This window comes from Lutra lutra, chromosome 10, assembly GCF_902655055.1.
Source record: "Lutra lutra chromosome 10, mLutLut1.2, whole genome shotgun sequence".
Lineage (NCBI taxonomy): Eukaryota > Metazoa > Chordata > Mammalia > Carnivora > Mustelidae > Lutra > Lutra lutra.
The window spans coordinates 8,564,789-8,579,428 of record NC_062287.1 but is presented as its reverse complement, the minus strand read 5'-3'; the positions used below and the strand labels follow the sequence as shown (position 1 = coordinate 8,579,428).

The 14,640-nt window shown below is 47.7% G+C and overlaps 1 protein-coding gene across 5 annotated transcripts in view; it reads right to left on the bottom strand.

The window, feature by feature from the left end:
- The window catches only part of SIK2 (salt inducible kinase 2), a 131,050-nt gene that overhangs the window by 12,279 nt on the left and 104,131 nt on the right, over positions 1-14,640 (bottom strand). For 4 of the 5 annotated variants that reach the window (XM_047691658.1, XM_047691660.1, XM_047691661.1 and 1 more), the window contains exons 6-9: positions 14,512-14,635; positions 12,717-12,937; positions 11,111-11,263; positions 4,377-4,541 (exon numbers count right to left, since the gene is read on the bottom strand). In XM_047691658.1, coding sequence (XP_047547614.1) covers positions 4,377-4,541; positions 11,111-11,263; positions 12,717-12,937; positions 14,512-14,635 — 663 coding nt within the window. The remainder of the gene's footprint in view (positions 1-4,376; positions 4,542-11,110; positions 11,264-12,716; positions 12,938-14,511; positions 14,636-14,640) is intronic. The other variant, XM_047691659.1, reaches the window with a different exon arrangement.

Sequence of the window (14,640 nt, the reverse complement as noted above, 5' to 3'; positions counted from 1 at the left end):
AATCAGATGCTGAGAAACTCTGCCATGATTTAACACCTGAGTCCACCATGAAATACAAGATTCTAGCACAGAAGAAGGAGGATCGAATTCTTGTGTCTCAACCCCATCTCTCACCCCACCTCCTCTGCCACCAAATTCGCATATGGAAACCCCAGTCCCCAGGGTGACTGGATCTGGAGAAGCAGCCTCCCAGGGGCAGTAGTTAAACCAGGATGACAAGGCCGGAGCCCGGCCCTGGTAGCATCAGTGTCCTTAGAAGAAAAGATACCAGGAAGCTCCCACGGGAGCAGAGAGCAGATGCCAGGGGAGGAGAAAGAGAGAAGGCAGTCCTCCTCTATAAACCAGGAAAGTGTCCTCACCAGAAATAAAATTGGTCACAACCTTTATCTCAGTCTTCAATTTTTAGCTTCCAGAACTGTGAGGAAATAGATTTCTGCAGCTTAGCCCCCCAGCCTGTGGTATTGTGTTACGGTGACCTGAGCTGACGAAGATAGCAGACCAGTGCCCGGTATCAGCCAGTGAACCTGGGGGCTGAGAGTGTCTTACTTCCCGCGCATCCTCAGCGCCCGGCAGGCTGGGTGCGTCCTGAGGCGGTGCGGGCCGAGCCTCAGCGCCACCCTTTCCCAGCAGACTGCTGAGTTTCTGTAAAGCTCAGTTTCTCTCACGTGTACAGTGGCTGTTGGGGAAGACTAACTAAAATATCGTATCCCGGGGCGCGTGGGTGGCTCAGTGGGTTAAGCCTCTGCCTTCAGCTGAGGTCATGATCTCAGGGTCCTGGGATGGAGCCCCGCATCGCGCTCTCTGCTCCGCAGGGAGCCTGCTTCCCCACCTCTCTCTGCCTGCCTCTCTGCCTGCTTGTGATCTCTCTGTCAAATAAATAAATAAAATCTTAAAAAAAAAAAGTGATTAAGATATGTGTGTGTGTGTGTGTGTGTGTGTGTATAAATGGTGTTCTTACTACATCCAAAGAAAATGAAGACACTAACTCAGGAAGGTATCAGGGCTGCCATAGCCAAGACATGGAAACAAGGGTAAGTGTCCACAAACAGATGAACAGATCAACAAGTTGTGCTATTTGTACACAACAGGAATATTACTCAGCCACAAAAAACCAAGGAAATCCTACCATTTGCAACAACAGGTATGGATCTGGAAGGCATTATGATTGGTGAAGTCAGTCAGGGCAAGACAGTACTCTATGATGTCACTTAGATGTGGAATTGAACAAAACCAGAAGAACGGAAGCATGCTCACAGAAACGGATCACATGTGTGGGCACCAGAGGCCGAGGGCGGAGGGAGGGCACTGCAGGAAGGGAAGGCACAAGTGGGAAGCAGGCACCGGAGATGTGACGCCTGCCATGATGACTACAGCTGCTGCTGCGTACGGCACACAGGTCAGGTGTAAGACAATAAATCCTAAGAGTTCTCATCAAAAGGAAATATTTTTCTTTTTTCTTTTCTTCTCTCTTTATTGAATCTATGCAAGAAGATGGACGTTAGCTGAACCTGCGGGGGTGGTACGTGTGATCAAACCATCAGACTGTACACCCTGAACGTACACAATGATGCATGCCAATTACTTCTCAATAAAACTGGAAAGAAACTGGTTACCCTCAAAGAAACCCTTAAAAGAGAAAGACTGCCTCTAGAGGGTTTGTGCACCTGCCCCCCCAACATGGTCTGTCACGGGGTGCGGGGGTCTCAGTTCTGCTCAGAGTTGGGTAGCGGTCTCAGGTGGTAGTTTTTGGAGGACCCCCCAAACCAATGTTTCAAGGCAGACTCCCTCAAGGATTTTATTGACGGTTTTAAGGCTTCCGCAAGAAAAGGAGAGGTAAAATCTCTGTGATGGCAATACCTGCCACCAACTGGGAGTAGAAATTCATTCATGTAGGAAGCATCTTGTAGAAGACAGAAGTGGCTGTCCCAGTAAATGTGAGTGAGGCACTGTGAACCACAGAGCTGTGGCCCTGCAGCTCCGTGCGTGTGCATTCATTGACGGGCCCCCAAAGGGAGGTCCTAGGGAGGGAAGAGGGATCAGCATTTTCCCTGACATCAATGAAATAGTCCACAGCTAAGACCAGTGGATGTGAGTGGCCTGGCCGAGGGAGCACTGCCGTTGTAGGCGGCCGGGTCCAGCGCGTTCCTGCTGTTCCTACAAATGCAAATACCGCATCTAGCTCCTGCCTTTATCTTTCACAAAATCATTCATTTCCTGTCTGTTTCCTAGTTACAGTAACAATCACAAGCTTTAAAAATAGCTTGCCCTATATAATACAGCAGACAGTGCCCAATCTGTATTTCAAGCCTGATGCCCTCACAGATAAGCTTTCAGCAGGATGCATTTTAATGTTTTCAACGGAATTAGATCTTAAAAATAAATGAATTATGTTGTCCCAATTTATAGCTTAATTTCTAGGTGAGAATGTGAAAGTCAATGAGGTGACTGAACATCGTCTAGGCAACCGCAGGCAGAGAAAATAGACTGTCCGTGGGAAGTGGCCTCGTCCTTGGGGACATGGACATGAACTCACCGTCACCAACTCAGCCTGACACGTGACAGTGCAGACTGGCCTCAAGCTGCCCTGACTATGGTTTAGCTAAACACATTACCTAACCTGTGAATCAGCTCGACCTCCAGACATACTGGCATGAGTTTGGACTTCGTTTCTCTGGACCCAAACAGTCGATCCATTTTGGCTGCACAATCTCACATCGCCCCCTCCCCTGCAGTTTCCCAAGCGCTAGCCTAGTGCAGGCCCTCGTCGTCTCCCCTCTGGGCACACTGCTCGAAGCCACCACTGCCCCTGTCCCCATCCAACGCAGGCTATGGACCTTCCAGCTAATTTCTGAAGCACAACATGCATTTGACGACTTCCTTGACCAAAAGCCTTCACTTGTTTCCTCCTACGCTGAAGAAGTCCTTGTGAAACCCTGTCTTGACAACCCTGGCACGCGTCCTCCTGCCGCGGATGGCAGCCCGGAGGAAAAGCCGGTGTTCTCGGGCTTGCCGTTCAAAGCAGAGCTGCTTGTCTTCACTTCACCCAAGCCCCCTCCATCTCCCCTCTTCCTCACACACACACACGGGGCTACTGCTTTTAGACAGACTTAAGTTTCCCTGACATCTGCTTGCTCAGACTTTCCCTTTCACCAAAACGCCGTCCACCCCTATTCTGCGCACCCCTCGATTCCCAGCTCTGACAGTTAACCCACACCTTCCTGAACAGACCAGCTAAGAGCATCTTCTCCTGCTTCCTCCCGGGCTTGTCGCACTTGGATTTACATTTCTTTAAGGGACTGATGGTATTTGTCAATTTAGTCATCACCTGGCACAGTGTCTGTAGTTATCATGTCTCCTCTGCTAGACTATCAACTTGGAGGCAAAACTCATGTCTGAATTATCCTTTCATCACCTTAAGAAGCTAAAAAGACAGGAAACCAATAATGAGTGTTTACAATACACCGAGAATCTCACACACACGATCTCAACCCTCCCGAGAGGCTCACAGAGTTGGGTATTCTTGTTTTACAGAACACAGAGGTTCGAAGCAGTCACCCCACCCAAGTTCACAACCGGTGGAGAACAGAGACTACTCTGAACACATTCCAAGGTCTGCCCATTAACACAAGCCTCTGGACACCACTTGAGGCTAAGTAGATAAAACATAGATGAATAAGCACCCCATACGTGAGAGAAGCTATCATCATCTATGTGCTACAAGCCAACTTCACGCAGGATACGAGGATAAACTTATCTCCATCACGTATACTCAAACGGACGAAAACAAAACACTGAACAGGGGCGCCTGGGTGGCTCAGTCGGTTAAGGGTCTGCCGTCAGTTCAGGTCACGATCCCACGGTCCCTGCTTCTCCCTCTGCCCCTCCTCCTGCTTGTGCTTTCTCTCTCTCTCTCTCTCTCTAATAAATAAATAAAACCTTAAAATAAAATTGAACCAAACAAGACAGCCCATCACTTTGTAGCTGCAGCCCGCGCGCAGATAAGAGGCAATGATAACATACAAAGCCCAACTCTGCACCAAAATTACTTTTGTTTTCAGAATAACAATTTTTTCTAATCCCACACCTAAGAGGGATCTAGTAACCTGAAGAGGGAAGGGACTGGTTAAAGAAAGGGAAAGAAGGATTTTGGAAAGTACATAGAAGGTCTAAAGAGTTATGCAACAACCACAACGATAAGGGGATGAGGAGAGCCAAGTTTAGCCTGGATATTTTTCTCAGGTCTTCTGCACAAAAACAACACTCCTGAATGACTTAAGGAAATGACAAAGGTCAACAAAGCCAAAGTACAACACTCGTGGACCAAAGCGAGGGCCCGGCCAACCAGCAAGCTCAGAGTCTTTCAAACACGTCCGTACCTTTGGCGTGTCGACACACTCTTCTTCCATAAATGCTGCTTCTGCCTGGCAGCCGGATGCTGGGAACGAAAAGGCCTCCACGTTAGACGCCTGTGGGAGGAGGGCGGACCGCATCAGCCGCACGCTGGGTGAATGCACGGTCACCGGCAGCCCCACCGTTTGTGCCTGAAAATATGGCAAGAACAGTTTGGAAACGTTACTACTTTCCATACAAAAATACAAAATTGTTGGAGTAAAATAACTCTTCCTGGTAAACTAAAGAATAAGCCGTTATTTGTTGAAACCTCTGAAAAAATTTGATAAACATATATATGTGGTACAGGTACCGATGTGAGGCAGTCTGTTCCTTCCTGTTCCACAGGGAGGTGCCTAACTTTCACACACACAAGAAAGATGGTTTCTGCAAAGAGCCTAAGAATGCTGTTCAACAAACATATATTGTCTGTATTCTTAAATATATCACCATGGAAAGACATAAAGAATAGAAAAGTTCCCATGTCTCGGAGCTCAGAACGGAACCAGGGGTGCGTGCGCGCGCGCACACACACACGATGTCTATATTCTTAAATATATCACCGTGGAAAGATATAAAGAATAGAAAAGTTCCCGTGTCTCAGAGCTCAGAATGGAATCGGGTGCGCACACATGTAGACACACACACACACACTCACTCTCTCTCTCACCCGGAACACAAAGTGTACCGAGGTTTGTGTTTCTGGTGGGGGGAGATGGTGTGTATTTCCTGACAAGGATATGTGTGCAGAGGAAGAAATGAAGTGGCAGAGAAGTGGCGGTTACTTGGAGGTGACGGGGGTATCCTCCTTCCAAGGAGGTGCAGAAAACGAACACAGCCTGTTGGCGCAGCGGAAAGCGAGATGCTTACTGCCGAGCAACTTATGTTTCTGAAGTGAACCTACTGGAGAAAGCTCAGATGGTTTTAAGCCCATTTTCATGTCTCATTTGTTAACAATGCTAAGCAAACAAAAATTACAAACTCTTCTTTTAAAAAATCACATAGGTGTGCCTGGGTGGCTCAGGTAGTTGGAGCATCTGACTATTGGTTTTGGCTTAGGTCATGATCTCAGGGTCTTGGGATCGAGCCCTAAGTCAGGCTTCGTGCTAAGCGGGGAGTCTGCTTCCCCTCTGCCTCTCCCTCCACTCCCATTCTCTCTCAGTGTCAAATAAATAAATCTTTAAAAATATAATTAAAAAAAAATCATGTAACAGAATCTTTCTTTAGGACAACTGGAAAGGATTCGATTTGACGTTTTTTGGGGGCAAGGACTGATTTTAAAGATGAAATTACTGGATAATCCTTCCCTCCCATCTCTTCAAAGCTAGTAGAATAATTTATTAGATGTCTTTTGAACATAATGGATACTGTGAAACATTTGAGGGAACATACTCGTGTCTAAAAGGCAGCGGAATGGCCTATTTTTTCCCTGCTATAATAAAGGGACATAGGGTGGTGAGTTTTAAATTCAAACAAAAAGAAATGATATTGGTATGATTTTAGCTTCTCTCCTCCAGAGACCTGGGTGTGAGTCCTGGCTCCATCCTGAACTGTGTGAACTACCTAACCTCTCTGAGTCCCATTTTCTTTACCCAGAAAAGGGCACAATACCTATTTCACAGTGAAGTTAGGATTGCAAAAGGTAACACGAAAGGTCGTTCACTTAGTCATGTTAATTCTGCCCTTCTCCTTTCTTCTAAAGTCGTGAAAAGATCACAGGGATTAGTCTGCAAATGCATAATTCTGTTCTCAGTTATTGTCTAATGGTTCTCCGTTAAGATTTTGGGTGGATGGTTTTCGACGATGGGGGGTGCGTTAGAAATGCACCTTCTATTTGAATATACTTTGAATATATTTAGAATATACCTTATGTTTGGTACAGTCCAACATTAACATCATTAGATGTGCTGTGTGAGACAAGGAATAAAGTAGCAATAGCTAAGTGTTGATATCATATGGATGGTAAAATCAGAAAAAAAAAGTACACTGTGAACAACACTGAGCATGATAAAGAAAAGGCTTTTCTTATATCATCATTCCTCACTCTTATTTCCTGGGCTACTTTTGAGGCTAAACAACTCCTTTTTCCTTTCAAGTGTTAGTCATTTAATTTTAAGTCATTAATTAGTCATTAATTTTTTAAGTCCTCATGTCATAATGCAGAATGTAAAGTTTCCAATTAAGTATATTTCGTGCCTTCTTCTTACCTTTATCATCAGCTTTTCAATCAAAGGATACAGCTGAACTTTAATTTCTGGTTCCCAAATTTATTAGGCTGCTGCTCGTGTGCAAAATAATTTAAATTATTAGGGCAAAGCATTATTTAAAGATATTGCACTGGAAATGAGGTACTAACGTGATAACGAGGGTGTGCTGTTCCTTCTCCGTTTCTGCCCTGTCAGCTGTGACTTTTCAAATGGCAGGGTCATGCTATGCCAGACCAAGCGTAACACATTTTCCTTGACAAATTTCATGTCCAACCTGGGCTACAGCAACAACTTACTGTGAGCCTGCTATGGTGAGAGGAGGAACACATTTTATGGTGACAACCACTTCATAGGAAACAGGATGATAGGTGTTTTTTTGTTGTTGTTGTTGTTGTTTTTGGGATTCTTGCAATCACTGAAGGGATTAAAGGAGTCTTTCTGGAACGAGGTAGGGTGAAAATATTCAAATGGCATGCTCTGCACTGGAGCGTGGACTGGAGAGCATGCCATTTTAATGCACGGATGGACGACTAACATCCCAAGGAAGCTGACCTCACTAGTTTCTTCAAGAGTGGCGATAGACCCTGCCCACGTCCACACAATGGACACTGCCAAACATCTGAAGGAACATACTAGTGTCTAAAAGGCAGAGGAATGGCCTATTTCCCCCCTGCTGTAATCACCTGAAGGGATATACGGTGGTGAGTTTTAAATTCAAACAAAAAGAAATGATATGGGTATGATTTTAGCTTCTCTCCTCCAGAGATCTGGGTGTGAGTCCTTTAATGAATTGTAATGACTTTTTAGACCATGTATTTATTGTCTTGAATCTGATTTTGCATTTGTCTTCTTCTGATTTTGCATTTTTTAGAATAACCATCCCAATGAAAATAATGTTTTCTCCTATGGGAAAATCTTTCCTGCTCCAATAGGAACGTGCTGGTTAGGGACAGAATTGTGTGTTGCCGCCGCCCCCCCTTCCATCTGTGTCTTAAAGCCCTAACCCCCAGCGCAACTGTATTTGGACAGAGAGCCTTTCAGGAAGTAATAAGGAAAAACGAAGTCCTACGGGTGGGCTCCCAAGTTGACAGGACTAGTGTCCCTCTAAGATGGGGTGAAACACCAGACATCTCTCTCTGTACGTGCAGAGGAAAGGCTGCGTGAGGGCACGCTGAGTAGGCAGCTGAGAGTTCGCACCAGAAGTTCATCTTGCTGGCACCTTGACCTTGGGCTTCCGGTGTCCAGAACTGTGGGAAAATAACCTTGTACGGTTTAAGCACCACCCCCAAGGCTGAGGTACCCTGGGGCCAGCTACACGATGCTTTCTTACAGCTGTGGAGGGCAGGCTCTGCTCAGTGATCACAGAGCAGCCGGGATGACGGCTCACCCCGTCTGCCTGCGGCCGTCGAAACCGGCGGTGGAAGGGCTAGCAGTTGGGGTTCACGAGAGCAGGCACGACACGTATTTCTCCTAAACAGTTGTCTGCAGTCAACTAGACGTAACACTTCTTACATAGCATACGGCAAACGGAAGTACTCTGAATCATTCTGAGACACGGTTCTCACTGTCTTCTCAGTAGTAATGATGGTCCTTTCTCACTGTACCATCCGTCCTTTAGCAGAAGGGACTAGTTCCCGGAAAACGGACGCTGCGGCGGCAGGGAGACCGAGCCCGGCACAGAAGCGCTCTGTCCGCTGAGCTGAGCTCCCGCAGTAAGTTGCCGGATTTTATCTCTGTAGCAAACTCATGAAGGGGGCATTGCTATTTCCCTTTTATGTTTAAGGACACTGAGTGACAGAGGCTGGCCGGCCAGTCGCTCAGCTCAGTTTGGAACCCAAGGTCTGCATGATTCCACAGCTCATGTGATCTTTGCATGGGATCGCGTTGCTTCCCCAATTTCCTACAGCTCTACCAACTAATGCGGGCTTTGCACTGTTCAAGCCAACAGCAGAACAGAGAACTAAAGCGAGAAGGTGCTACTCAACTTGAGGTGCAGAGAAATCCATTTCTCCGCAAGTTCAACCACACCCCAGTGTGGACTCTCACGGGGGAGGGGCGCCTTCTCCAGCCCCAGTGCTGCTCCCGAGCACCCAGAGGCGCTCTAGACAAGTCTGCGAAGGGACCTAAAGACTTCTACTTGAATGAGACACATTTTTAAGTCCTAGTAAGGAGCTTTCTATCACCACTTAGGTGAATACGTAACAGGAGAAGAATTAATGCGGTGGTTGGTAATAAAACAGATTATCAAACACAGGAAGACATGTTATACCTCTGAACTCTCAGCCGAATTTCACATAATTTGAGCTCTCCTAGGGAATCTGCTTCCAGCTTAGGTAAGAAAGGCAATCATGTGCAGTAATGTGCATGAGCCCAGGGTCGATCATTTATGTAACCCCATATCCCTGCTTGCATAATATGAACAAGAATAAAGACAACTGGGAGGGAAAGCCTGTGAGCACTGGGGGCTTTCTTGCTTCTTGTCCTTGTGCCTGGCACCACTTTCCAGAAGGAAGGGGTACTACTACATCTCACTCTCACTAACCCAACCGAGGAGTTCTCATTTTATCCCCTCCTCTCTTGAAAGCAATACGATTGATCACTGAAGGACTCCAACTGCTCCGAGACACTCTAATCCAAAGACCTGGAACTTTATCCATGAGTTGCTCACGTTAGTGTCAATATTCACATGGTTTCATACGTTAAAGCGTGTGTAAGAGTGTATACCATTTGCCTACTAAAATCAAGATGTTAATCCTTTGGTTTTCCCCCCCGCACATGTTCTGTAGAAGCCAATGCAAAATTCTAGTAACGCCTATAAATTTTATAAAACTGCCAAACACGAAATACAAAAAGTCAGAACTTCTCTGCTCTTCCTTGCCCTTGACACAAAGTAAGCACTCACAGAAGTGGAGGAAGTCCTAATGGATTGTATGAACAAACCACATGCCTCTTCTCAACCTCTATACAGATGATTTTCCGACTCCCTTCAGCCTCAGCCTCCGTCCCGGGATCCAGATCTATTCTTTGCTTCAAGCAACCAAGTCAGCGCCACCACTTACTCTCCCAGCCTCGGGCCCGGGAACAGGTCATCTCTAAGTCACTGCTGTCCCTTCCTCCCCAACGTTTCCATCTTACTTTAAAGAATTGACACGTGGGGGCATGTTCTAAGTGTTGCACAGTTATCAACTAATTCAAACATTAGAACGTTCTTCAATTTTCCCCATTTTATAGTTTGGGAAACTGAGGCACAGGAAGACCTTAAGGAACATTCCGAAGGTCAGGCAGCAGGCAAGGGCTGAATCGGGGGTTTGCTCCCGAGCACCTGCATTGAGCAGCGAGTTGCGCTGCCTCTGCCAGCCACCGCTGGGTCCATCCAGAGTCCGCCCGAGGTGACCCTGCGCTCACCCCTCCATTCTGCACCCGCCAGCACCGCGTTAGCCCAAGCTCCTCACTGCTCTCCCCCAAGCTCTTCTCTTCCCTGTCCAATCTACCCTTCCTGATGTCGCAGAGGAGTCCGCTTAAAGCCTGGGTATGACTGTATCATATCCATCTCCAGTCGTTCTGCAGTATTTCCTGAATTGTACGTAAACTCCCTCCCTTGGCATCCGAAACCCTTCATGGCACGGCTTCAACTCACCATGCCAACTTCTTCGTTTCCCGGTGCGCTTCAGTTCAGCTCCCTACGCCTGCCCACTGAGTGCTTCTGCTGCCTACGCACAATGCCTTCAACTCCTGCCTCTCCCCAGCACAGGCCTACACATCCCTGAAGATCTGAGCTCCGTCGGAAATGCCAACTCTCCCACGAAGCCTTTCCTAGGCAGATGTGTCGCCCTCCCCTTTGCCCGTGGTGGTTCTCCCACCTTTACCTTTCTCTATTTGGAATGGTGGTTATTTATGATGATGTCTTACTTTGCTTTTACACTGTCATGTCTCTGAGGGCCACGTCCGGGTTTTATGTAGCCCATCCCTTATCATGCCTAAGAACAGACGCTTGCATAGGCTATATCTCAGTAAAAATTTGTTAAGTGGAATCGAGCATACAGGCTAGTTATATTGATTCCCACCATCAGTCAATGATTAAAGGTGAAAAAACTCTTTTTCTAAAAAAAAAAAAATCAACAACTGAAATAAGATTAATCCTTAGAAATAGGAAGATGGGGAACGCCTGGGTGGCTTAGTTGGTTAAGGTCATGATTTCAGGATCTCGGGATGGACCCCACATTGGGTTCCCTGCTCAGCGGGGAGTCTGCCTCTCCCTCTCCTTCTGCCTCCTCTGCCCCCTGCTCATGCTCGTGCTCTCTCTCTCTGTAGAACAGATAAATAAAATCTTAAAAAAGAAAAGAAATAGGAAGATGCTAAAACATTTGAGGATCTAGGAAGTGACGGGCAGAAACCTTACAGAAGAACCGCTTGTAGATGAGATCCTAACCCTTTGTTGTACGACAAGATGGAGAATGTGTCAAACCTGGGAACAGGCACCTGCAAGATGAGACCCCGGGCTAATGCGGTGTTACCTTGGCAACGGTCTGTTCAGCCACGGTGCTGGGCCGCCGCTGGCGGGCGTCGAGTCTCTGCTCCACGGGAAAACTGCTCCGATGTGATTTCAGGCGCTCCACCAACAAGTAATAAATGGCAGCAAAGTGGTTGTAGCTCTTGTTCTGCAAAGACTGAAAGAGAAAACAAGTGCTGAAGGCGGAGAAGCGTAAGGACCAGCGCGGTGAGCTACAGCTTTCTGAAAAAGCAGGAGAAATCATGTGTTCCTGAAGCCAGAGTAGCGAACGAAGTGTGTCTAGAATGAAAGCTGTTCCAGAATTCAGGAGGAAGACAGAGAGTTCTGAGTTTCCAGAAGTGACTACACGAGGGCTGAGGCCTCTAAGTGACTGGCCCTTTCACAGTAACGGGCTCCATTTGCTTTTCTGCGTGCCGGAAAAGTGCCACCGCTGTCTCGTGTCGCAAGTTCCCAGGGCTGCCACATGGTCCCATCCCTGAGCTGTGACTACGGGGTACAGTCGCTTACAACCTGGGCCAGCAAGCTCGAATTCCCTAACTTCAACACAAGTCCCAACTATTGCAAACTCTGCAGTGAATGATTAAAGTCTTTGGGGAAATTTCTGGTGATTCTTTTGGGCTGGAGAGTAACACCGGGAGGCTGGATTGAGAGACACCGTGTCTCCGTTCTTAGGTAACTTTTTCCCCTTGTTTTTGCCGTCCCAGCCTCCTGAAGCCTTGAAAATAAAGTTGCTTCCCAATTTTTCACATCCCTCCCTGGCCAGCTTTCCCGGGGTCCCAGCAGAACGCAGAACAGCTGCCCCTGGGCTTCTGATTCCACCGAACCGTCTGCAGGGCTGCCGCGCAGGGCACCCCAGGTGCGGAGCACGCCAGGCAGGAAGCACGGCCCGTCGGGCTGCCCTCCCAGCTGCGTCCTAGATCTGCTTTGTGGCGGGGACAGAAACGCCGCTGAGCTCGGGATGAGCTGATCCGGGAGCCAGCCTGGCTTCCCTCACGGCACCACGGTTTGGAGCACTTTAAGTTCACAAGAGGCATTTTGTATTCTTTCGCGTTATGCTCCGTGAGAGCACTGCTGTGGAGGTAATAAATGTGTTTCTCCTAGAAATACGTTAACTACTTAATGGACAGAAATAAAAGTGAGGGGGAATTTCCCAGGCTCACGACCCTCTCCGTTCTACGACCCCGATACTTCCGATTCTGGAATCCACCTGTTTCTGCCCGCTTGGCCTCCGCAGCTCGCAGCCCACACCCCACTGGCTTTCCTGAACATGATGCCGGCTCTCCCTGCTTCCCGGTCAGCCCCCAGCCTTGTTTCCGAGCTGTACATCTATGATCCATATAGACTAGCTCACACCCTGGATAAAACTTCATGCTTCGTCTTAAAAGAAATTGTCTACTTTGTTAAGTTTCTTTGTCTTCCCCAAATCCCATATAAACTCCATCTCTTGAATTTTTTTGGCAGATGGGGCAAAGGGAGGAATTTATATACTGAATGAAAAAGCACACATGAACTAGAGTCTGACTGACATCCTCAGGGAAGACTGAACAGTACGCCCAGGTGCGGGGGTGGCTGTGCCAAAAGACCGTCAGTCAAATCTCTGGTCACTTTACCTCGATGGTTTTCTGCTGATCTATTCCGAGGCTGTGCATCAGTCGCAGAACCTGCTCATTAAATTCCCCAATGGATGGCTCATTTTCTTGCCCTTGTGGATAGAGAACAGGTCTCTGTACAGGAACTTCTACGAGCATCCATTTATGCTCCTTGATTTGAGCTATCGTTAGCCGTTTGGATGGGTCCAGCACCAGCATCCTTCGAATAAGGTGCTCACAATCTACGGAAAACACAATGTTATGAAAGTCAGGTGAATCACCTTGCACTTCCGGGTTCTGGCTTGACTCATGTGACTCTGCACAATGGCATTAATCTCTGTGTCCTCCACAGTGCCCACTGGAAAGCAGAAGGTCCAACGAATAAAGGAACACATGAAAGCCAGCTGTGGCGGTCAGGTTCCCACGGTGAATGCTGACACAAAAGTAACCATCACCGTGAAGGAGTACTTCAGAAAACCAGGAGGGGCGCGGGCGCCGGGCTGGCTCAGCGGGTTAAGCCGCTGCCTTCGGCTCAGGTCATGATCTCAGGGTCCTGGGATCGAGCCCCATGTCGGGCTCTCTGCTCAGCGGGGAGCCTTGCTTCCTCCTCTCTCTCTCTGCCTGCCTCTCTGCCTACTTATGATCTCTGTCAAATAAATGGGTAAAATCTTAAAAAAAAAAAAAAGAAAGAAAGAAAGAAAGAAAGAAAGAAAGAAAATCAGGAGGGCGTAAGTCTGTCCAGTTTGGTGCTAAATGAAACTTTCTATCGAATTTCTCAAGTGAAAAGATCCAGACACAGACTTAGGTTCTGCGGAAGACAAAAGCCAGCCTCCCCCTACAAGGAGCGCACATGGAGCCCCAGGTCCTTGTGAGGCTGCTGCACCACTCTGTGAGGCTGTGTGTGTGAGGCCGCTCTCCCGCGGCCTGCTGCTCTTCTCCAGTCAGCGCAGCTGAGAGAAACGCACACGAAGCATTAGTTACTTCTGATTATATCACAAAAACTGCACGGCTGGGACTCGGGCACCAGCTTATTCTCGGAGCGGACACCATGCCCTCCACCACCCCAGAGAAGTGAGCCTCATACCCTCTGCGATGTGCCAGGCCCCCTGTAAGGTGCTGGACACAGAGTACCTCCATTCGTCCTCACAGCGCCCGGACCAGGAAGCGCTGCTCTTCCCGTGCTGTAGACAGAGACGCCGAAGCACAGAGAGCAGACGAACTTGTCAAGGGCAGACCGCCCGTAAGCGGTGAACTCGGGATCCAAACCAGGCAGCCTGGCTCTAAGGTCTGCGCTCCCAGCTACCAGAGAGCTGTACTTCTACCGTCACTAGGAACGCAAGAGTTAAGGATGACAACCAAAACCCCAGGTCGCACGGAACAAGCTAATCCAAGACGGGCCGGGGCCCCGCATCTTGATCCGACAGCTTCGCTAGTTTTTCATTTAATCAAAAAACCCAATTTTGCAACTTCTCACCAAAGGATACAGGAAAATCTATTTCATGCTTAGAGTAAAATGGTTGTGAACCTATCTGCACGGTGCTTCTCTAAGTCTAAAATAAACCGGGGACATTTATAGACCCAGAATACATGCGAAGATTTGCCGTTCTTAACCTGGAAAGCTTTCCGTTTTCAGTTACAAGTAGGAAGGCTACAGCTTCTCTCACCTACATGGAGGGGCTGCGTATTTCTATAGCTTCTCAAGTGACGCAGTCACTTTGTTTGGCACCCAAACACTTAGAACAAGGAAAGCCTTCGCTGAGGCGTTTCATTCGGAGCACAAATCCTGTAAAGAACAAGTGTAAGACAAACAGGTTACCTTCTGACATGAAATACGGAATCCGGAATCTTCCTTCTAAAACTCTCTGCCTCAAAATTGGAAGAGTTGGTCCATCAAAAGGCAGAGCTCCACAGACAAGGACGTAAAGAACAACTCCCATGCTCTAGG